We start from the raw sequence: 24,767 nt of genomic DNA on the forward strand, positions 1-24,767 counted from the left end.
ATGATGCCCCTTATCATCCAGAGGGGAAGTCAGGGCGAAACTTGAATATGCTCTTTGGAGCCACATGAACCAGCTGATGGAGCTCGGAGCTAAAATGAGAGCCTCAGGATTTGATCCCAGAGAAGAAAGTCTGCCACTGACTGCTTTCTGAGAAGAAGCTGGAGATGATGGAGAGGAGGTTACCCCAGCAAATAGAATGTTCCCCCAGAGGAAAGATGGTGCAGTTTTCTTGCTTACAGCTAGCTAAGCTGAAAGCACTTTCCCCCTAGATGGAGAGGAGGTTACCCCAGCAAACAGAATGTTCCCCCAGAGGAAAGATGGTGCAGTTTTCTTGCTTACAGCTAGCTAAGCCGAAAGCACTTTCCCCCTAGAAGAACACGGGGACCCAGGAATGACATGCACTGAATGTGACTTGGGGAAAAGAGAAGGCAAGGCAGTGGTCTAGACAATCTTGGGATGTGCCCATCCTGTCTGCTCAGGGAAGGGCAGAGATGGGAGGACCTCAAAGGCCTTGAGGAGCAGCCCTTGCAGGCCACAGCTCTAGGAGCTCTCAGCCACAGGATTCTGCAGGACAGAGCAGTCAGCACCCTCCTCTCACTGCCACACTGCCTTCCCTGTGTCACTTGCTCCTTGAGAACAACTCCTCACCGAGGATCTATGTGGGGGTGAAACTGCAGCCTTAACCCAAACCCTGCAAACAAGCATGAGAAGTCTATCCGTTTACTGCTAATTGCCGTTCTGAATACCAGCCCTCTGCCCTATAGGCAGTTATTGAACAGCCTGCCCCTTTCTTTGCCCTTGTGGTAGGATTGGGTTGTCTTGTTTTCTCCCCATGTCCACTAACCCCAACCAGAATCTTGATTCTGAGATTGTGCCCACTTGCCTTACTTTCCACATGGCCCTCTAGGCCACAGGAAGTCTGGCTCCTCACCTTTGTACACAGGAGGGCGAATAGATAATTGCTGTTGCTTGCCCCCAGCTGCAGGGAGGTGGCCCAGGCTGAAGACCCGTCTCAGCTCAGAATGTTCCAGCATCTCCTGTCTCATTTCCAGTGAAATGAAGTCCTTTCTGTGACTGCAAAGAGGCTCCACAAAACCTGTTCTGGAGCCTATTCTCTGGCTTCATCTCCTATATATTCATTTCCTGTTGCTGCTGTAACAAATTACCATGAACACAGTGGCTTCAAACAACAACACAAACTTGTTATCGTACAGTTCTGTGGGTGGAAATGAAACATGAGTCCCCATGGGCTAAAATCACAGTTTCAGCAATCAGGGCCACATTCCTTTTTGTAGGCTGTTAGGGAAAAGCTATTTCTTGCCTCTTCCAGCTTCCAGAGACCACCACACTTTCTCCATCTTCAAAGCCAGCAATGTTGCATATCTGATCCTCCTTCCATAGTAATGTTCCCCCTGGGCCACAGTGGGAAAGGTTCTCGGCTTTTAAGAACACCCACCATTACACTGTCCTCACCAGAATGATCCAGCATAATTCCCCTACCTCAAGGTCCCTAATAGAATCACATTTGCAAAGTCTCTTTTGTCATATAAGGTAACATATTTATAGGTTCTGGAGATAAGGATGTGGACATCTCTGGGGGACGTTATTCTGTCTACCATTCACCTGACCAGCCTGCCTCACTGAGCCATTCACCAATCAAGCCGCGCATACGCTCACTTCAGGGCCTGACCTTTTGTTCCCTCTGCTTGGAACACGCCAGATACCCCAGATCCTCAGATACCTGGATGTCTTGCTGTCGCACTTGCTTCTGCTTGAATGTCACCTGATTAGAGAGGTCTTCCCTAACTCCCACCCTCTCCCATCACACTGTATACTCCCTTCTCTCTTTTACTTTTCTTCATTGCATTTTCACTACCTGACATATTTGTGAATATTCCTCTGCAAATCTCCCCTACCAATACAGGGATTTTGTCTATTGTGTTCATTGCCCTATCCCCAGCATCTAAAACAGTGGCTGCCATGTAAGAAGTTCTCAGTAAATATTTATAGAAAGGAGGGACAGATCATGCATCAAGGACCTCTGCAGAGTTCTTATGTGAAGGACCAGGCTCAGCATGTAGAACGGTAAAGGAAACTGGCTTAAGCTTTAGCAGGAGGACCTGAGGATGGGAATGGGGAATCATGTTCTGTGGCTAGGAGTCCTGACTGAGGAAGTCTTCTCTGGGGATGTATGGGTTAAGTACCTCTCATTTATTTGGACTGGTTGAAGGATGAGCAGGTCATTATCCACATTCCATTATTGGCAGATGTACATCCTTTCTATTATTGGAAATCCTCAATAAACTCACCTGAGTTACATCAAGACAAAATCCACTTTCCATTTGACTCATCAGAAACCTCTTCACTGTACCCCGTGAATCTACATGCTGCTGCAGCTGCTATTTGTGCCTGTAGGAGGGAAGATGGCATCGGCAGAATTAAAATGCCATCCCGCATAGTGGACGCTTAGCAATCATAAGTTTACCTCAATTGAAACTCAGAGTGATAGACTGGCACTCTTTTATTGCCCTACTTTGGGAACACTTTGACCTACTTAAAGGTAAACGTTTTTGGAAGTGGATAAAACCTGGAGTGGTTTGTTTTTAGCAACTCCAGCTGCAGCCATCTTTCACTTTGATAAATAGCTCATCTGCCCCTGAGCTCAGGCCAGCTCAGGCGGCTGCTCAGTACAGATATCCAGGAACCTGTCCTTGTTGCCAGCAGCTCTTCCTCTCTGTCCTCACAGAAGAGGAATGTTGGCCATTCTGGGGAGACATCTGTGTCCTCTCAGTATGGCCTGAACCACCCCCCTACCTTGAACCTGGTTCAGACCAGACAGTGATCAGTAATACTTCCTGGAAAAAAGAAAAAGAGGGTGGCTGCAGGCTGAGCTGGGGCCTCTCTTGAGGATAAGTGAGACAGCTAGAAAGAGGCAAACAGGTGTCAGGTGGGCAAGTGCAGAGGAACACATTTAAAGGTCAGTAGGTGAAGACATATGGAGTGAGCTCAGTAATGGTTCAGTCATTAGAGTCCAGGAGCTGCCTGTCACCAAGTGGATGATGGTACCCATGGGGCCAGCAGTGGTGCAGTGGTTAGACCACACTAAACAGAGATAAGAAGAAGAGATTACTATGTGTGATTCTGGCAAGCACAATTTTTCTGAACACATTACTGTTAAAATAACACATATTACCTGGGAATAGTTACCCACATAGATATTATACACTTTTGAAAAAAAAATTTGGGCTGGACACAGTGGCTCATGCCTGTAGTCTCAGTACTTTGGGAGGCTAAAGTAGGATGATTGCTTGAGGCCAAGGGCCTAGGCAATGTAGTGAGACCCCATCTCTATAAAATGAAAAAATTAGGCAGGTGTGGTGGTACATGCCTATAGTCCCAGCTACTTGAGAGACTGAGGTGGGAGCCCATGATTTTGAGGTTATGGTGAGCTATGATTACACCCCTGCACTTCAGCCTGGATGACAGAGCAAGACCCTGCCTCCAAAGAAAAAAAAAAAAAACACCACCATATTTGGAGTTCAGATTAAATATAGAAGCAGTGTACACATTGTACCTCCTCTCTCTAGTTGAAGTATTGAAGTGTTTCTGGTTACTGATGACTATTGTCTCAATTCCTCTTTTTCACATAAAGAAGAAACCCCTACCTTATGTCCAGTACTATTCTGTTTCCATTTCTTTTTTCTGCCACAGAAAATTAAACCAACTTCTGCTAGAATTCACCCTGTTCTTCTTTGTCTTTTCTCAGGGAACAGGCCTTATTTAATTTACATTTTCCTTATAAACTCCCATATATAGGTTAGCTTAGTGACTTACAAATAGTAAATGTTCCAAGACCAATTATTTGTTGAATAAATGATTAGTACTTGGAAAGAATCTTAAATGTTTAGGCCACAGCCACAAATGGAGGCCAGGTCTTGGTAATTTGGGAACATTGATTAGCCATCCTGGTATCAGCAATCAGGCAGTTCATAGATCAGAAATCCACACAGGGAAGATGAGAAGGAACCTGCAGTTAGCAACCAGGGAGCATGGCAGGCAGTGGAAGAATGAGTCAAGGGACCGATTGTCAGACTTTGAGAAAGTAAAACCATTTGTGTCCAAGTGTTTCCTAAACTCTACAATGCAGGAACTCATCCACGGTGTGAGTGGCCTTGGGCCCTAAAGTCTGTGGTTCTCAGCCATGACTTCACATTGAAATCCTCTGCAGAGCTTTTTAAAACCCATAGATTGGCCGGGCTTGGTGACGCTTGCCTGTAGTCCCAGGTATTCGGGAGGCTGAGGCAGGAGAATCACTTGAACCTGGGAGGCAGAGATTGCAGTGAGCCAAGATGTGCCCGTGCACTCCAGCCTGGGTGACAGAGCGAGACTCCATCTAAAAAAAAAAAAAAAAAAAAAAACCCTGTAGAATCCAAATCTAGGGGTGAGTGCTACAAGTGAGAATCACCCCTGTGGGGAAAGGAGAGCAAGGGAATGGTTGGAGTGGAGTTAAAGACATCAGGGCCTGGCCTCTGCGCTCACCAGGAACTATGTTCATGGCTCACTGAGCCTATGTTCTATAAAAGGTCTCAGTACTTGTCACAATAAGAAGGGTCTCCTATGAATCTCTAGGCCTGGGTTGGGGCATGGTTGCTGTTCCTTCTTTCTCTGTCCTGAGCTGTAAGAAATGTGGGGAAATGATTGTGATTTAGTAAAATTCTATTCCTGTCCATCTGAAGAGAATAACCCTAAAGGAAAAAAAAAAAAATGACATATGTCTGTTAGTGGAAGAGATAGGTACCTGAGGTCATGGTCCAGTGTTACTGAAGACTGTGGTTAATGTGGAGGGAGAGGCACTCACACTGGTGCCTGATGTCAGGCCTGGCATTGTGGCATACCTGGCCTACTACATCTGCAGGCTGATACCAGAAATTCTTTGGGGTTCACTGTTGTTGGAAATGAGGGTGGGACATAAAGTGGTCACATAGGTAGGCAGAAAGCCTTATTCATGTAAAATGTACTTAGGCTGCAGGTATCACTGAAGACAAAGTCTGCCAAAAATGTAAATGAGACTCAGCCACCTAGTTGAAAAGTGAGACTACTTTAAATATATTGCTTATAGCTCAGGAGTTTTTAGCCTGAACTTTGGGAGTGGGTGGGTAGGTATGTGAAAACCCTGAAATAATAGACATTCAACTGGCTTACACAAAAAGGAATGTATAAGCATGGGGCGGGCACAAGTAAAGTCCAGGAAGAAAGCTTTAGGAAGAAGCCTCTCTAGCTATTCAAATGATATCATGGGAAACCTACCTCTCTTTTCTCTCTCTCTCATCTTTTCCCTGTATTGGCTTCATTCTCAGAGAGCTTCTTCCCACATTGTTATAGCAAAATACCCCCAGCTGCTTTAGGCTAACATTCCATCAACTTAGAAATCTTGTAGAAAGAGATTGCTGTTTTCTCAGATGTTCTTGCTAAGATCGCAAGGTTTATGCTCATTGCATAAACTCGAGTCATGTGCTAAATCTGAACCAATCCCTGTGGCTGCCTGGCCACACCCAGGTCATGGGCTTATCTTTGGAGTAGAGGGTGGACAAGGGGAAGATGTCAGCCACACCCAAAAACATGGCATCAAAAGGGAGGAAGGCTGGTTCCTCAAAGACAAGTCAAGGTGCTGTTACAAAAAGAAGAGGGCACAAATGCCAAATGGGCAAGGACAATGTCCGAATCTCGAGTAGGTCTCCGTGTGTTTCTGTACCAACAACATCAGCATCACCTGGGAACTTATAGCAATGCAAATTCTCAGGCCCCACCCCAGACCTACTAAATCAGCAGCTCTGGGAGTGGAGCCTAATAATCTGTGTTTTAGCACACCCTCCAGGTGATTCTGATGTATACTCGAGTTTGAGAACCACTGTACTGCACCAGTGGTTTTCAAACTATGCTGCATATTACAAACACCTGGGGAACTTTTAAAATACTTGTGCCCAGTTGCACCCAAAGTCAATTGATCTAAATCTCAGGGTGTGTGTGGGGGGGGCGCGGGGAGGGGAGACTCAGGCAGCAATGGCCTCAAACTTGGTTCCACCCCAGAGCCTAAAAAATGCTAATGCCTAATATTTTTAAATGCTTCCCTCCTGATTCTTATCAGCACCAATGTTTTAAAATCATATCCTCCACCATCCCTTCTAAATTGTCTTGAGAATATTAACTTAAAACATCTGGATGCAGGCTAGAAAATCTAGGCATCTATTAACCCTCTCAACTAATAAACCTGGTCACATATCTGATGTGGATTCACTTTTCTCTCACATTCATGATGAGTCTGTCCTAGTAGCTAGCTTCAGAAGGACTGAAATTGTTTTTGTTCACCAATGTAGACCCAGTACCTAGAACAGAGCCTGACACAGAGTAGGCACTCAGTAAGTATTTGATGATTAACGAGTAGGTCCACAAACAGTTAGTGTCCCCATGTTGTTCGAGATTTCCTTGATGGCCAGGTGTGGTGGCTCACACCTGTAATCCCAGCACTTTGGGAGGCCGAGGGGAGCAGATCGCTTGAGCCCAGGAGTTCAAGACCAGCCCAGGGAACATGGCAAAACCGTCTCTATTAAAATAATAAGAAGAAGAAGAAAGGAAAGGAAAGGAAAGGATTTCCTTGTTAGGTTGTAGACATTGGCTAGTCTCATTCTGGAATGCATGTGAGGATGGCAATGGGACTCTTGAGTTATTGGTGTCTAACCCCAGAATGAATCTCCAGGATGGCCAAAAATGTATTGACCTTGCCAACTTAAGATAAGAAGAGGTTCCTAATGGTTTTAGGCCTTTAAATTGAGAGTAGGATGAATTCCTAGGTTATAAGAATTAGTAGAGGCTGGGTACGGTGGCTCACGCCTGTAATCCCAAAAATTAGATGTGCGTGGTGGCGCATGTCTGTATTCCCAGCTACTCCGGAGGCTGAGGCAGGAGAATTGCTTGAACCCGGGAGGCAGAGGTTGCAGTGAGCCGAGATCGTGCCACTGTACTCTAGCCTGGGTGACAGAGTGAGACTCTGCTCAAAAAAAAAAAAAAGTATCAGTGGAAACATGCCCAATGGATCCATTTTGCCTATAGTGGACCACTTTAGGGTCTACTGGTATTTGATTTCTAAAGTAAGAGTTGGGTCTTTCTCAAACATGTAACTCAAGCCAGTTTCAGCAAGATGATATGTCATTAGTCTCTTGCAAAGAATTGTGACAAAAAAGTGATCCAGTGTTATCTGAACACAAAAACCAAGAGGGAAGATTTCAGTAAAAAACAAACTGGTTATTCCCCATGAAATTTTGAAGCATCTTTGAATTCCCATCATAATGCCCCCAAAGTGTGAAAAGAGATGGATTGGGTGGGTAAACCAAATCTTGAGCCTTGGACCATAGCATCCATACTATGGATCACAAGCAAATAAAGTTAATTTTTACAGACATTTTTGGTCTGGGCTTGCAAGAAAAACAAAATATGTATTGTCTTTGGTGACATGGAAGAGAGAACTAAATAATAGTGCTGGTTGTTGTGGGTCAGAACTGGAACCCAGGATAACTATGTGAGGATTAAGGATCCTGCAGTAATTCAGCCTGGCAAAATGAGACTGACCAATTATCAGGATGGTCAGTGAATCAGGAATCTTGGGTGCAGACAACATGTGCAACTTTTTTTTTTTTTTTTTGAGACAGAGTCTCACTCTGTTGCCCAGGCTGGAGTGCAATGGTGCGATCTCCGCTCACTGCAACCTCCGCCTTCCGGGTTCAAGCAATTCTCCTGCCTCAGCCTCCCGAGTAGTGGGGATTACGGACGTGCACCACCATGCCCAGTTAATTTTTGTATTTTTAGTAGAGATGGGGTTTTACCATGTTGGCCAGGCTAGTCTTTAAGTCCTGACCTCAGGTGATCCGCCCACCTTGGCCTCCCAAAGTGCTGGGATTACAAGCGTGAGCCACCGCGCCCAGCCAACATGAGCAATTTGAACTGTAATTTCTCTGTTTTTGTATGTGTTAGAAAGAGCACCAGAGATTCATTTCCTGCTTGACAGTGACGTTCTTATGTAAACCTTGCCAAGAGAAACCATCAGGGAGATGGCAGTAGCAGAACTAGAGGGTAGATTTTGACTTTATGTTCTACTGTTCCAAAGGGGCGAAGCTTTTTAGAGTTTTTCTTTAGAATTAAACCATTAAAGCCTCATCATAGTTTATTAATTCAGTTTCTTCAAAGGTAAAACAGGACACTACTTTACAAGGTTTTTTTTATGAGGATAAATGAGATAATATACGGAAAACATGGAGGAAACTGCTTAGCATATACATGCTCAATAAATGTAAGCTATTGTTGCTCATTAGGTCATGCTTCGATCATTTACTGGTATCCCAACCATGTGGCAGATGCCTTGGCACATATTTTTTTGGGGGGTTGAGCTGGGGGGGATGGGGTCTCACTCTGTTGCCCAGGCTGGAGTGCAGCAGCACAATCATGAGTCACTGCAGGCTTGACATCCCCAGGGTCAAGTGATCCTTCCACCTCAGCCTGCCAAGTAACTGGGACCACAGGTATGGTCCACCAAGCCCCGCTCATTTATGTACTTATTCATTTATTTCTATTATTTGTAGAGACAGGGCCTCCCTGCGTTGTTCAGGCTGGTCTTGAACTCCTGGGCTCAAGTGATCTGCCTTGGCCTCTCAAAGTGCTGGGATTACAGGCATGAGCAACCATGCCTGGCTGTCACGTAGATAAATAAAGCACAAATCTAAGCGTGGTTCCAACTGGAAAAGGAAGCCCCAAATCCTGGTAACTTTTAAAAGCCTTGTCCCATGAGTGTGTTTCTTCCAGGAAGGCATTGGTTACCTGGGTGATCAAGCTTCTGTTTTTCATTCCTCCCATAAACTTCCCTTTTTTCTGATGAATGGGCCCTCTTTATGAGTGTCGTGTGTTTCCAGCAGGCCCTTTGCCCTAAAGCTGGACACAAAGGAATGGGAGAGACACCCTGCGAGTAATACAGTGGTTCATGGAAAGGTCCCACTGATGTGATCCAAGTGGGCTTCAAGGGGGTTGTGGAAAGCAAGCTTGGCCTTGAAACATGAAAAAGATTTAAAAGATAGGGATAGGGATATAAGTAAAGGAATGATAGGTCTACTGGGCATATTGGGCACGGCGGATGGTGAATGGAAGTCTTGCACCATAAGTAAGATGTTCGAAGTTTCTCTGTAGGCATTCATTCACCTGGAAATATTAAACTTCACCTCTGTAACAGGATGTTAGCCCAGAAACATGGCCTGAGAAGGGAGGAGGACTGGTTCCTCAAAGACAAGTCAAGGTGCTGTTACAAAAAGACAAGGGGACAGATGCCAAATAGGCAAGGAAAAAGTCTGAATCTCAAGTAGGTCTCAGTGTGGTCCTATACCAACATCAGCATCACCTGGGAACTTGCAGCAATGCAAATTCTCGGGCCCCACCTCCTACCTACTAAATCAGCAACTCTGGGAGACATCCATAGATATTTTTAAATTCTGCCATCGGCTGTATGTGGTGGCTCACATCTCTAATCCTAATGTTTTGGGAGGCTAAGGCAGGAGGATCACTTGAGCCCAGGAGTTCAAGATTAGCTGGAGCAACATAGCAAGACCCAAGACCCTGCCTCTATTAACGAAAACTTTTTAAAGAAAATCTACAACCGTGGAATATAGGAATTCTTTTACATTTTTTTTTTAATGGGGAAACTGAAGATAAAAGGTGAAGTAACTTGCCTAAGGTCAAACAGCTAGCAGGCAGCAAAACTGAGCTTTGAAGGTTGGTTGTATGATTCCAAACCCAGAGTGTGTTTTCACGTCACTACAGTTGGAGAGCTGATCAAGATGAGGTACTGTTATCATTATTAGTAATCAGCATTACACGGAAGGAAAGGAAAGGGTTGGGGACGGTGTTTTCAATACAGAGGAGGCTGTGGGGAGGGAACGCGTGAGGCTGCGAGGAAGAAAAGGGCATCCTTGAGTCTTGCACCATCTAAGTCTGCCCCTCTCTTACCTCTTTGGCCCTATCTAGTTGTATTTTTTAAGCCAATGCCCATTGTGGTGGCCTTTGAGGGGAGGAAGTTGCACATAAGGAGTACCTACCTGTTTGGTGCCAAGGGCTCAAACTCCACCCATTTGCCCCGTGCCCACAACGCTGGTGCCACAGGCAGCGTTGCATAAGGCTCCGGCCGCTGCTGGCCAGGTCTCCTGCCCACAGCTGGACCTTGGAACTCCGCCCCTTAGGCCCTCCCTCCCCGCCTGGCCCCTCCCCGCTTCCCAAGGTGGCAGTGGTTCCCAGTAAGTCAGAGCTGCGGCCGCGGTGCGGGGAGAGCACAGCGGGGAGGGCGGGAGCGAGGGCTGGAGCCGGCTCTCGGGCGGCGGCGCTGAAGTTTCCTTCCCGCCGCGCTCTCACCCCGGGCTGGCGCCCCGTGCCATGCGGGAGCGCTGGGGCGGCGGGGCAACATGAAGGGCGGCGACAGGGCTTACACCCGAGGTCCCTCTTTGGGGTGGCTCTTTGCTAAGTGCTGCTGTTGCTTCCCGTGCAGAGGTGAGTGGCTGTCGGCGGCCTTGGTGCCTTCTCTTAGCCAGACTGGTCGCGATGAGCGCGAGGGAGGGTGGTAGGGAGGGAAGGGTTGGGGAGGCCTCTGGGGTAGGGGGATGGGGCTGGGGATCAGGAGGGCGGCGAAGGGAGAGAGTTTGCTGCGATCCGTTTCACAGTTTCCCAGACAGAGCGCGCGCGCTCGCTGGCTGGCGGTGAGGTTCTGACTTGGATGCGGAGCTGCTGTTTGGGAACTCAGTCACCTAGCAGCGACTTTGGATGTCAGGGCGCCAGCCTGCTAGGGAGTGGGATGCGGACGCGGGGGTGGGAAGGGGACGCAGAGCCGCGTTGTGTCCCTATAGTGGCGAATTACCTCACTTCTCATTTACACATGGATCTCAGCTGCGGGATTAACGTGTGACTCCTGGCTACAGGAATGTGTTTGATACCTGTCTGTACACCAGGAAATATTTTTGCCAAGTGACAATTTTCTCATGGGACTGGAGCACATTTTTTTCTGCCTGAGTTTTCACAGGCCAGCGTGGATTTGCAGCTCTGGGCCGGAGCTTGGCTCGTTAATTAACAACTCTCTCTGTGCCCAATTAGGACTGTATTTAATTATTCTGCTAATCTTAATGTCGTGGAAGAGACTTGCAGGAAGCACCCAATTTCCCCCCAAAGCAGCCGGCGAACAGGAGGGCGAGAAGGATCACAGAGGGAGGGTTCTCAATTGTGTGGCTTCTCCTGAAAAAGAAATCGGAACCTTCCCAAATAGGATAAGCAGATGCTCCTAAGGCTGTTCATGTCACTTTAACACACGCTAGGATAGTGGGGGAAGACTGTTTTTGTGTGGGTAGAAATGAGAATGTAGCCCCTACTTGACATTTGCCCTTTTAAAAAGTTTCACCTTTTGGGCCTCTGGCCTCCACCCCCATTTACAATACCCAACCCAGTCTCCCATCCCATCTGCTATGCAAAATCCTAATGGAACTTTCTGACTGAGTTACTGGTGAATAAATTTCATCCAAGCCACCTTTCAGCATCCTCTGTGCCACAAACACACAACATAGCCCTGAGAAATTTTCTATCCTGAGCAGATTTAAGTTTACCAAAACTAATTAAATCTGAGTAACTTTTCCTGCAAGTCATTAAGTCATAATCTTAGCATTAGATTGTCTCAATCTCTGCATTTAATTAGAACAGCCTGGAACCGTGTGGTTTTGAGCTCTAAAAACCAGAATTCAGATGAAGAAGGAATGTGAGGGGCCAGGGACCCTCTAAGTCTGATTCAGAAGCATTCAAAACCAAGGCTGGGAATTGAGGGAAAGGGGGAATAAAGCGCGGAGGAAGCAGGAAATGGCCAAGGGGAATCTGAGTGGGTGGGTTCGCTCGAAGGCTGCCCTGCTTTCCCCGCAAAGAGTTTCTCTGCAGGATTTCTTGGGAGTCCGTTTCCTGTCAGACAGAATGTGGGGGCTGGGGTTGTGCTTATCTGAAGCCCCCACAGCTGCCTCCTTGAGTCCAGATGTGTGACAGCCCGGCTGCCCTGCAGGGTAACTCTCTGGGGGTCTTGCTGGCCCTTGTTTTGTTGAGGAATTGCCCGACTTTCCCTCTCGCTGCGATGCAGGGGAGGGGCTGGGGAGCTGGCTCCAGGGCCTACTAGGTGCCTCCTGCCTAGGGCCTGTGAAGGCAGTGGCTGCTGGCTCCATGGCTAGGAGAGGAGATGTGTGAGTGGCTATCATAGGAGCCGGAGCTGAAAAGGCTAGCGACCCTCAGATGAAGACTGAGGGAGTCAGAGGTCCAAGCAATGAGACCAGTTTAAAAGGGAAAAGAAGGGTGGCAAGGTGGGTGCCCAGGGCCTTCTCCTGCTTTACTCCTCACTCCCCTAGATCTGAAATGTGTGAAGATGAAAAACTGGCTCATCAGAGGACGATGGTGGGGGAGGTGAGTTAGCCACTCTCCAAAGAAAACTCCTGCCTGTGGCTAGGCTGGGGGTCGTGTCTGAGGTGTTGGGCATGCCCTGAGGCTCCCTCAGGCTCACTCTAACGGAAAACAGTCTCCACTCAGCCTGTAGGCATCAATTTGAAAACAGATTGAAAAGGTAAGGTCTGTATTGAGCCTGAGTGCATGGCCCAGAGTCTGTGGACTCTTTGGGAAGAGGCTTGCAACACCCAGAAGGGCTGAGGGGAGAGTCTTGAGGCTGTGTCCCTCAAGTGGAGGGTGTGCACTGCAAGGGACTGACTGCCTCCATTTTCAGTTGAACCAGTTCCTCTGGTCTTAGGGAAAATACAATGGAAAGGCAACCTCCCCACTCCACCTTGTAGATAAAGGCGGCCGGTTGTTTGGTCTCTATCCCTTCTCTCTCAGGGAGAACTTGGCTGTCTCCTGCGGCTTGAGTAGCTTGACTCTGAAGCAATGACTCAGAGCCCACTGCTGTGGTTCCCAAGGCAAGGGGCCTTGACCATCTGACTTCCAGTCATGCAGGATTTAAAGGATACCTCCTTCTAAAGTCTGAGGAAAAGGACAAATGTAAAAGAACCAAGAGGAAGTGGAATGTTTTGGCTATTTTTGACTTGAAGCTAAGTGAGCTACACTGGAATTTCTCTGGTGAATTGAGTGGTTGTAATTGTCATCACTAGGGTCAGAGACAAGGATTTAGATAAAGTACCTGTGTGGTCTTTAAATATCACATTTGAGGAAAATATGGATGAATTTCACTGAACTTATCTTTTGATTTGAAAGAGTATGGAAAGCAACTGTCTTGTATTTTTCCCTCCACCCCCACCCTCCACTTTTTTTTTTTTTTTTTTATACAGGGTCTCACTCTGCTGCCCCAGCTGGAGTGCAGTGGTGTGATCATGGTTCACTGCAACCTGGATCTCCTGGGCTCCCACCTCAGCCTCCCAAGTGGCTGGGACCATAGGTGCATGCCACTACCCTAGGCTAATATTTTTATTTTTTGTAGAGACAAGGTCTCACTCTGTTGCCCAGGCTAGTCTCAAACTTCTGGGCTGAAGTGATCCTACTGCCTCAGCCTCCCAAAATGCTGGGATTACAGGTGTGAACCACTGCACTTAGCCTTTTTGGTTCTATTGAGTATGAGTACAGAAAGCAGGTTTGATGAAAGATGATTTTTCTTCCCTACCTTGAAACTGGTGTTGAAAGGCAGGAAAACTGAAAACCAAGGATAGAAAGGAAATAGATATCAGGGGAGAAGGAAGAAAGAAGGCAAATGCATTTATAACTGCCTTTTTGAAGGTGGAAAACAACCAAAAGTGAGATAATGGCATGCATGCATCTAAGGGGTGATAAATCATTGATGTCACACTCTGTGGGGAGTTAGTTTTGGGATAGCTTTGACTAGCTAGACTGTCCTTCAAGCCTGAAAAAGTGGGTCAGTTCAGAAAAGATTTCAAATCACCTGGAAATTGCTAAGTTATGTATTGCACTGGAATTTGTGATCAAGGAGCCCAGAGATTTTTCTGACCTTTCTAGGTAGAAGCCAGTTTTAGAGACTTAATTTTGTTTTTGAGATGGAATCTCGCTCTGTCACCCAGGCTGGAGTGCAGTGGGACAATCTCGGCTCACTGCAACCTCTGCCTCCCAGATTCAAGCAATTCTCATGCGTCAGCCTCCTGAACAGCTGGGACTACAGGCGTGCACCACCACACCCGGCTAATTTTTTGTATTTTCAGTAGAGACGGGGTTTCACCATGTTGTCTAGGCTGGTCTTGAACTCCTGACCTCAAGTGATCCACTCCCCTCGGCCTCCCAAAGTACTGGGATTACAGGTGTGAGTCACCGAGCCCAACCAAGAGACTTAAGTTTCTAGTCAACTTTCATTAACTTTAGGTATTGTGGACAAAAGTCCCCTTTTGAAAGCTTTTCCTGATTACCATCCTCCACAGTGTGCATGGGATTTATTTATGCTTGTTTATTGCTGTATCAGTGTCCTTGCATCCCAAGCCCACGTGCCATTGTGTCCTCACATTTAGACTGAGATAGTCCAGCCACCTGAACATCTCAGAGGTAAAGAGAGGAAGAAGGTGGGACTTACCCAAGCTGAATCACTTCACTGGGGAGATGCAGGGATTGGTTTCTATGATTCTTTCTTTACGTGGGTAGTCCTTCCTGCTTGACTCTGATGTCATGGGCTATGGGTAAGTGTTATGGGGATTCACAGCGCATCCAAAGGCATTTTTATCTATAACTTTCTCTTATCCTACTTTGTTCCAGAATTCTCAACCGGAAACCTTATGACTTGATGTAAATGTCTCTTCCTTGGCCCTTAAATTAATATAGCCCATTTTATAAATGGAGTTTAATATGTGAAACCATGACACCAAGTTCCTTTAGAAAGGTGTTGGTAACTGCAAAAAGGAACCATTATGACATTCACTGTTGTTGACTTTAATTCACCATCCACTGTAATCCCAGCACTTTGGGAGGCCAAGGCAGGAGGATTACGTGCGCCCAGGAAATCAAGACAAGCCTGAGCAACATAGGGAGACCCCATCTCTACAAATTAAAATATTAGCTGGGGGTAGTGACATGCACCTGTAGTCCCAGCTACTCGGGAGGTTGAGGTGGGAGGATTGGTTGAGCCCATGAATTCAAGTTTGCAGTGAACTATGATGGCACCACTGCACTCAGCCTGGGTGACAGAGTGAGACCCTGTCTCCAAAAAATAAACAAAAATAAAAATTCACCATCCAGGGGATAAAATCCTTGGGGCCTTGATGTGTATCCTTTTATTTCTTCATCTTCTAGGAAGTGCCTTTACCATGATGAAAACTGAATTGATTATTTAGCATGTACAGTTGTCCCTCAGTAGCCACAGGGGATTTGTTCCAGGAACCCCTGCAGGTACCAAACTCTGAGGATGCTCAAGTCCCATAGTCAGCCTTATTGAACCTTCAGATACAAGAAGTCAGACCTCTGTGCCCATGGGTTTCGCATCCCACAAATACAGTATTTTTTGTCAGAGTTTGGTGAATCTGAGGATGTAGAACCTGTGGATACAGAGGACCTACTGTATGCTTTTGTGATATGTCTCTTGGTTTTCTTTGCCTCCAGGGATGTACTCTATTTCTATCTTTCTTTTTTCTTTTTTTTAAATTAAATGTCTCAGCAGAATCAACCAGGGATATACTCAACCTGGGAAGAAGTAGCACACATATTTACTGTCTTCAACCCGAATCCTATGCTTCTCTTTCCATGTCTGATTATCTGATCTACTGAATGGTGATAGGTGTATCGTTTATTACCTAGATACAGTATCAATTAGTATCTGGATAACAGTACTGACTGCCAGTCAAACCACAGCCTGGTAGAAATGGGGGTGTATGAAGGTGGTGGGGTGAGGTGGAGATTGGAAACTGAAGCTGAATATCCCTCCTGTGGTACAGCTGCATGCCCAACAATCACTGATAATCCTGTAGGCAATGGTTCCATAGGGTATAGGTTCAAAAGTCCTACCTTGGGAATAAAAGGTGCAAATTATGACTCTGTATCTGTTTTTTAATGCAAAATAACTTTAAAAATAAAAATAAAAAAGCGAGTTGAATGTTGGGGACTTTACTCTTGAGCCCATACAACACTGGGCATACCTTCTGGAGTAGTGTTGTTGATATTCTATTTTGTGGTACTTCTTTTAAGAATCTTCATACTGTTCTCTTCTACCCTAAAAACACTGCCCATCTTTTTGCACTTGATCTTAGCCAAAAGGCCAAGAAGTGATTGCCCATCTTTTTGAAGTGCTACTCTTTCAGTGAGTAGCACATCCTGCCCCTTCCTTCAGACCTAACCCCAGGCTTTTCCTGAAGGAAGGCTCTGGAAAAGACTGAGGTCTGAAACCCGAGGGTGTCTTCTCAAGCAGAAGGGACTAAATCATGGAAAGCTACACCCAGAAGGAACACCAGGAATCATTTAATTCCATCTACTCCTTTTATACAGGAGAAAATGGAGATCCAGCCTTTTAGTAGCAGGATCAGAACTAGCATCCTTTTCTGATACTCTTTCCTCAACTCTTTCATTCTTGGGCATGTGGCTTGTCTTCCTATGAACAGAGGCAGGACTGACCCAACTGAGAAGGGTAGAGATAGTACCCAAACTCTAAATCGGGTGTTGACTGTGGAATGATCCGTTGTTCTTGGGGGTGACTGCACTGCCTGAAGCCATTTGGTATTAAATGTACCTGCTTTCAAATGTGGTCTGCTTTCAAGGGACTCTTCTGTCCCAAAACTGAAGATGGCAAAGACCACCATCACATCTCTCTCTCCCAGAGCAGCTTGTACATGTTTTCTTAGTTAATATCTGTTCATGTTTTTCTGTCTGGTTCACCTTAATTCAGGTCCCTTTTCCCCGCTCTTTTTTGTCCTTGTTCTTTCCTTTTCTTTTTTTGAGACAAGGCCTCACTGTGTTGCCCAAGCCGGTCTCGAACTCCTGGACACAAGCAATCCTCTCATCTCTACCTCCCAAAGTGCTGGGGTTACAGGTGTGAGCCACCATGCTCAGCCATTGTCCCTGTTCTTGAAGCTTACTCTTTCACAGTCACTGCATCTTTGAACATCGCTTTTTATGTAACACAGTGTTTTAATTTATTTGACAAATGTTTATGCTGACTGCATGCCAGCCCTGTGCTAGGTGCTTGGGAGAGTGGACAAGAAGGAATCATAATGACATTTACCCCATTGAGCTGTGAAGATTGGTTAAGACAATGTAAGTAAAGGGCCTAACATAATGCCAGGCATATAAAGTGCTCTAAAAAGATTAGCTATTAACCGTAGCAGTAATTGTAATACTAGACATAGACCCCATCCTCAGGGGACTCCCAGCTAAATATCTGTGGCTCCACTAGGTGGTAACGCTGTACATGTAAGTTCCAAAGCAATTTAATGGCCCTGGCTCAAACCATTGTCAACAGTGCCTCAGTGCTGTGGAGTTGTCACTGTGGGGAAGAAAACTTGTGATTTAGATGTGTGGTGGGAATTTCCTTTTTAAAAAACTTAATTAGACCAATAAAAAACCACAGAACACTTCCAGTGTTGTAATTTCTTTGTGTTACATAAAAGAAGATTCAACAGAATATACTGGCAAGAGGCTGGGCATAGTGGCTCACACCTGTAATCCCAGCACTTTGGGACACTGAGGCAGGCAGATCACCTGAGGTTGGGAGTTCAAGACCCGCCTGGCTAACATAGTGAAACCCCCGTCTCTACTAAAAATACAAAAATTACCTGGGTGTGGTGGTGCACGTCTATAACCCCAGCTACTCGGGAGGCTGAGGCAGCAGAATTGCTTGAACCCAGGAAGCAGAGGTTGCGGTGAGCCAAGATAGCACCACTGCACTCCAGCCTGGGTGACAGAGCAAGACTCCATCTCAAAGAAAAAAAAAAAAAAGAAAAAATACTGGCAAGAAGCCTACATATCCCTAAGTTAACCTTCTCTTAGGGGCAACACAAGGTACAAGAACTGGAGAATAGCAACCCGATTTTTGAAGTTTAGATCCTGAGAACCTACATTATACAAAAAAAAAAAAAAAAAAAAAAACCAATTGCTTTTTCTTGCCTGTGCTTTGACTTTGGTTAGCAATATCATTGGAAACATTTTTCTCTTCTTTTTGGCCAATATTTATTGCACACCTTTTATGTTTGAGGCTTTGTTGGTTCTTCTTCAGACTGTTTTTGCCTAGATAAAAATCATAACCGGCTGCCCTCAGGCCATTATTCCAGCCCCCATGGTGCTGGATGTTTCACTGAGGCTCCGCCAATATCCTCCCCCTCCCTTGTAGGTGAGGACCATGGGTGGCTTGCCTCCCTGCCTGCTGTAATCAGTGACTAATAGAGCATATCTTTTGCTCTTGGCAGAACTGTGTTACAATTCCTGGAAGGAGGGGAACCCTGGTTACACCTGTGAGGCAGCTAGGAGGCTGCCAGGCAGCTTTTGCCAAGTGAAAGAGCAAAGATCAGAGTTACTAAAACAGGTTGTTTCACATTCTTTTTGCCTTTCTGGTGACCACAGTGAGGAAACTGTCAAATTGAAGGGGAGGGAAACCCCTTCTGCTGCTAGGTCAAAGCAGTACCTCCTAAAATGTTTCTGCTTCCAGGTATGTGCTCTTCCCGGCGCAGGATTGGTTGTGGGCTTGTATCTCTTCTTTTACAGCATCTGGTGTGTCATCAGCTGTCAGGATATTCTCAGTTTCTGCTCTCTCTCCATGAGAATCTTCATATTGCTCCTGTGGGGAAAGGGATGTTATCTTCTCCCATTCAAAGGGGAAACCAAGCCTTGTTGTTTAAAAGAATTGCAAACACATTGTTTGCCACACATTTTGTATCTCAGTTTCATATCTGTGCAGTGCTCCTTCTCTTCTTTGTCTGCCTACTCACAGAATGACTTAGAGCAGAAGTTCTCAAAGTGTGGTCACCTGGGAACATGTTACAAATGCAGATTCCCAGGCACCATTGACTGCCCCGCCCCGCCCCACCCCACAACTCAGGGATGGGCTCTAGCCGTCTGTGTTTTAATAAGCCCTCCAGGTGGTTGTGGTGCACGCTCAAATTTGAGGACTACTGACTTAGTGCTGCTGACTCGGAGGGAAAAGGTAGATTTCCTCTCAGTGTTGTCTTTCTCTTTTTGATTTGTTCTTTTCTCTCTTTCCTCCCTCCACCCTCCCCTAACCTTCTGCCTCCTCTCCCCAGCTCCAGCAAAAGCATTCCATAATGGAAGGCTCCCTGTGTCCCTGGGGAATTCTTGGTTTGAGACGTTGTAGATTCCCATTTGCTATTTGCTTTCACAGGGGTGGCGGGGAATAGGAATTAGGAATCAGGAATTGTCTATGTCTTCCACGAGCTTAAGAGCCCAAAGATCCAGTAAGGGAGGTTGTTGCATCTTTCTTCTCACTTAAGATTACTTTGCTTTTATTTTGTTTTCCTCATTACCCTCTCCCACCACATTCCCCTGCCAAACGAGGTTTTGCCATGTTACCCAGGCTGGTCTCTAACTCCTGGGTTCAAGTAATCCTCCTGCCTCAGCCCTTCAAAATGTTGGCATTACAGGTGTGAGCCACCACACCCGGCCTCCTCATTACTCTTAAAAGTAACTATGCTGACAACAGAAAAAAATCAAAACTTAGGCAAACAAAAAGACCAAAATAGCGTAATCCCAACCATCTAAAGACAACCACTACCTAATCACTTACCATGTTCTTTTCCGTGTGTTTACCGCTTTTTACTTAAATTGGTTCATTTTTACATGCTGCTTTTATAACTTGCTTTCATTTAATCTTATGAACATCTTTCCCTATGGATGCATTTCCAGGGTTTTTTTTTTTTTGGAGACAGAGTCTCGCTCTGTCACCAGGCTGGAGTGCAGTGGCGCAATCTCAGCTCACTGCAACCTCCGTTTCCTGGGTTCAAGCTATTCTGCTGCCTCAGCCTCCCAAGTAGCTGGGACTACAGGCGTGCACCACCACGCCCAACTGATTTTTGAATTTTTAGTAGAGATGGGGTTTCACCATGTTGGCCAGGATGGTCTCGATCTCTTCACCTTGTGATCCGCCCGCCTCGGCCTCCCAAAGTGCTGGGATTACAGGTGTGAGCCACTGCGCCCAGCCTTCCAGGATATTTTCAATGACTATAAACATGTTTCATTGCAGACAAGGCTTAAACTTGACAACTATTAGTATTAGCTTAATATAATGGTTAAGAGTTCGGTGGGAAGATCCTGGGAAGAGTCCTGGGTTAAGAAATAGATCTTTCCAAGATCAGATTATATAAACAGACTAATTCTTGTCCTGGGACTGACATATCTCCAGTCCCACTTCCCACCTTGCCTTTCTGCAGGACCTGTGAATGATCAACCTTTATCTCTCCTCCCCAGGAGATCAGCAAGCACTGTGGCTGGAGCCTCAGGATTTACCCCTCCCCTCTTTTTCTTAGTTTTGAGGTATTGGGAATCTTCTCACCCTGGGGCCTTCTCATTGTGCGGCTGATCTCACTGAGCAGGTCCAGGGATTTTTCTTTCCTTTTTTCTTTTTCTTTCCTTTTTTTAAATTTTTTTAAAATTTATTTATTTTTTTGAGATATACCCTGAGAAATAGTTCATTTTTAAATTATTGCAACTAGGAAAGAGAACCTTGATTTTTTTTTTCTGAGAAAAATCATACATAAATGGGAAAATTTGAAAATACAGAAAAATGAAGATAAAATTGTATCACTTAGAGATAACTAGTATTAACAAAAAATACATTCTTTTGGTCTTTTTTTTCCATGTGTGTATTTTTTTTTCTCAGAAATATGATACAGAAGTGTTACAAGCTGTTTTCACCTAACATATTGAACAACTTGTACTACATTTTAATGAATGTATTCCATGGTATACTGGAGCCAGCTCAGCTCAGACAGGGATTGTTAAATAGTCAGGATTTCCAGAGCAGATTATTAAACTATTAGGAGCTGGAGATCAGCCATGGCGGGAGTATTTATACCATGGAAGTTAGCAGACACCGTGAATTGGGGCTTTTGGTTTTATTTAGAGAGCTGGTTTATTAGCGTACCACTATATACACATTTTATCATGTAAATGTGATTTGTTCTGATTGAAATAATCTCCCTATTTTAGGTTATTTCTGATTTTTGCTGTTATAAACACTATGTAATGGCAATTATGGATATCCTAGTACACATCCATAATTACTTCCTTAGGATACATTCCTTGAAATAGTTCCAGAATCAAAGGGTGTCTGGAATTACAAGAACTTGTTACCAAGTACCCTCAGTTTCATACCCTTTGAAAGGAAGAGTGTACTATTTTTGTTTTAAGAGGATTTATGAGAAACATCGTCTAGTACCAAGAATTTCATGTCTCTCCTATTTACTTCTGTTTACATTTTCTGAATGAATTCTTTTTATATAAGGAAATACCCTGGCTGAGAGTATAATAAGTGAATGCCTTTAATTCATAGGATATAGACTGATATGTAGGATATAAAAAGTATATTTTGTGGCATTCTGGAATGAAAGGCAATATATCATGATGATTAAGAACTTGGAATCAGGTGCCAGAATGAATTTGAATCCCAGCTCTGCTGTAACTCTGTGCAAGATACGTAAACTCAGATAGAATGATACTACAAATAGAATGATATCATTTCACTAATTATTAAAAGTAGAAACAAACAGGTGAAATTAGTTTTATTGTATTGCATTTAACCCAATAGCTCACAGTTTTTTCATCTCATATTTCATTTCAAAACAATAGCTCCATCTTAAAAGAAAAAAAAAAAAAAAAAAAAGGACCAGGTGCAGTAGCTCATGTCTGTAATCCCAGCACTTTGGGAGGCCGAGGCAGGTGGATCACCTGAGGTCAGCAGTTCGAGGCCAGCCTGGCCAACATGGTGAAAATACAAAATTTAACTGGGCATGGTGGTGGGCGCCTGTAATCACAGCTACTTGGGAGGTTGAGGCAGGAGAATCACTTGAACCCAAGAGGTGGAGGTTGCAGTGAGCCAAAATCACGCCATTGCACTCCATCCTGGGGGACAAGAGCAAGACTCCGTCTTAAAAACAAACAACAACAAAAAAAACTGCAATAGCTCCAAATATCATATCAACATACAATCAATATAAAAATTGAGATGCTTTAAATTATTTTTTTATACCAAGTCTTTGAAATCTGGTGTGTAATTTAAATATATAGTACAGTTTCTTCAGTTTCTTCATCTGGAAGATAGAGATGACTATGGAATCTCTTCACAGGGTTTTTGCAAGGCTTAGGTGAGTTGATGTATGTAAATCACTTGCGCCTGGCCTGTGGTAAATCTACGTAGGTGTTGGATTATTACTATCATTAGTAAGTACATAGGGTTGGGCACGGTGGCCCACGCCTGTAATCCCAACACTTTGGGAGGCCGAGGTGGGTGGATCACTTGAGGCCAGGAGTTCGAGACCAGCCTGGCCAGTATGGCGAAACCCCATCTCTACTAAAAATACAAAAATTAGCCAGGCGTTGGTGGTGCATGCCTGTAGTCTCAGCTACTCGGGAGACTGAGGCATGAGAATCCTTGAACCCAGGAGGTGGAGGTTGCAGTGAGCCAAGTTTGTGCCATGGCACTCCAATCTAGGTGACAGAGCGAGACTCTGCCTCAAAAAAAAAAAAAAAAACACAACAACAACAACAAAAAACAACAAAAATAAGTACAAAGATGTCTCTGTAGACCTGTGCCAACCATCACATTCAGATGGTTTCATTAATTCCTTAATCAAACAGGAAATTAGGCTGAGCACTTTTTGTGTTGATTCCCAAATATTTGAGTACTATGTGGCAGATATTAGGCTAGTGACATAGAAATCTTAAGATATTTCTCTGCCCCGAGTTGGTCCCAAGTAGACCAAGTTGGGAGCTATTCCATAAGCGTGAAACAGTAATAACAAAAAGGGGAAAAAAAGAAAAGAAAAATCAGTTGCTAAAGACAATAAGGGGAACAGTGCTGCGAGGTCCTGCCAGATTGCTGGCTAAAATAATTACGTAGAAGCTGATGCGAGCATAGCGGCCTGGGGTGATCTGGGAGGACTCCCCAGGGGACGCAGGGTTCTCACTGCTTGCTAAAGAGCAGGAAGGGGTTTTTAAAGGGCCAAGGACATAGTGGGAGCAAAGCAGCAGGGATATTCAGGGGACCACAGAGGAAAACTTGGTTAGAGCTGCTTTCCAAAGCTGCACTGTCCAATCCAGTAGCCACTGGCCATTTGTGGCTATTGAGGACCTGAAATGAGGCCAGTCCAAATTGAGATATGCTGTATATGTAAATATTGAAAGCATCTCAATTTTTATATTGATTATATATCGAAATGATATTTGGAGCTATTGTTTTGAAATGAAATATGAGATAAAAAAAACTTTTGGAGCTACTGGGTTAAATGTAATGCAATAAAACTAATTTCACCTGTTTGTTTCTACTTTATAATAATTAGTGAAATGATTCAATTCTATCTGTAGTAAATTTTATATATCTCTGTAGAGAAGATAGTGAAGTGTAGGATGGTCTTGCCCTTATGTTTGGGGGAACAGGGAGGGTGGAGTACTGGATCTAGTCTGAGGGAAGACCCAGCTCTTTGGAAGGAATCCAGAGGGCCAAGGACCCCAGTGAACTGGAACTCACTCTCAGGTTGCTGGAACTGTATTTTAGCCACCTGCTACAGTTTGATTCCACAGAAATCTGTCCCACAGTGGCCACTTGTTTGGTATTTACAAACGTCCAGAGGGATTCTGGGGGAGAACAGCTGCTCCTCTGGAAGCCCAAGTCCATCTGAAATCACAGCTTGATTTCCAGAACCTAGAAGAGAGAGGTCCAGCTGGTCTTGATGAAATCAAGGGCTACTCCAGTGGCCTGGAATCTCCAAGCAAGGCCGGAAGACTTTCTTGAGACATCTCAAGGGGCTTCCCGTAGCCAGGTGGAAGGTCAAGGTTGACCTGAAGCCAGACCTGGATTACCAGTGTGCTCTAATTTAATCCAGTCCTGTGAAGTCCTCCCAGAGATCCAGCGAGGTCAGTGGCTGCCAGAGTATTCTGGGGCCTTGCCGGAGGCCTCCTGACTCCTGGTCCCCTCAATAGTCAGAAATCTAAAGGGGACAAGGAACTGTTGTCATAATTTTACAGTGTAGAGGGGCATCATATATAGGTCCTTCTCTCTCTTTCTCTTCCCCTCATTACCCTCTCTGTCTCATTCACACACGTGTTTTGTTTGCTTTTTGTGTTGTTGTTGGTTGTTTTTTGTTTGTTTGTTGTTGTTGTTGTCATTGTTTTTGAGACAGGGTCTTGCTCTGTCACCCAGGCTGGAGTGCAGTGGCTCAATCTCGGCTCACTGCAACCTCCGCATCCGGGGCCCAAGCCATCCTCCTACCTAAGCCTCAAGAGTAGCTGGGACCACAGGAGCATGCCACCACGCCCAGCTAATTTCTTGTATTTAATAGAGACAGGGTCTTGCCATGTTGGCCAGGCTGGTCTGGAACAGCTGGGCTTAAGCAATCTGCCCACCTCAGCCTCCCACAGTGCTGAGATTACAGGTGTAGCCACCACGCCTGGCCTCACTCACACACATTTCTAAGTACTCTCAAGGAAAAGAACAGGATGCTCTGAGATTATCTGGGGACGGGGGTGGGTGGGGGTTAGATTGGGCAGTCGGGACCCTGCCTGAGGAACTGACATAG

General features: G+C 45.2%; 1 protein-coding gene across 25 annotated transcripts in view; it reads left to right on the top strand.

Moving 5' to 3' along the window:
- KALRN (kalirin RhoGEF kinase) overlaps nt 1-24,767 on the top strand; it is a 700,623-nt gene that overhangs the window by 545,561 nt on the left and 130,295 nt on the right. For 3 of the 25 annotated variants that reach the window (XM_054480960.2, XM_054480958.2, XM_054480962.2), the window contains exon 1: nt 10,311-10,575. The exons of 17 other annotated variants lie outside the window; for them this stretch is intronic. In XM_054480960.2, coding sequence (XP_054336935.1) covers nt 10,491-10,575 — 85 coding nt within the window. In that variant the 5' untranslated portion in view covers nt 10,311-10,490. Of the gene's footprint in view, nt 1-10,302; nt 10,576-24,767 lie in introns of those variants that run through there. 5 more of the 25 variants (XM_054480955.2, XM_054480956.2, XM_054480964.2 and 2 more) reach the window with 5 other exon arrangements.

This window comes from Pongo pygmaeus, chromosome 2 (genome assembly GCF_028885625.2).
Source record: "Pongo pygmaeus isolate AG05252 chromosome 2, NHGRI_mPonPyg2-v2.0_pri, whole genome shotgun sequence".
NCBI classification, from domain to species: Eukaryota; Metazoa; Chordata; class Mammalia; order Primates; family Hominidae; genus Pongo; species Pongo pygmaeus.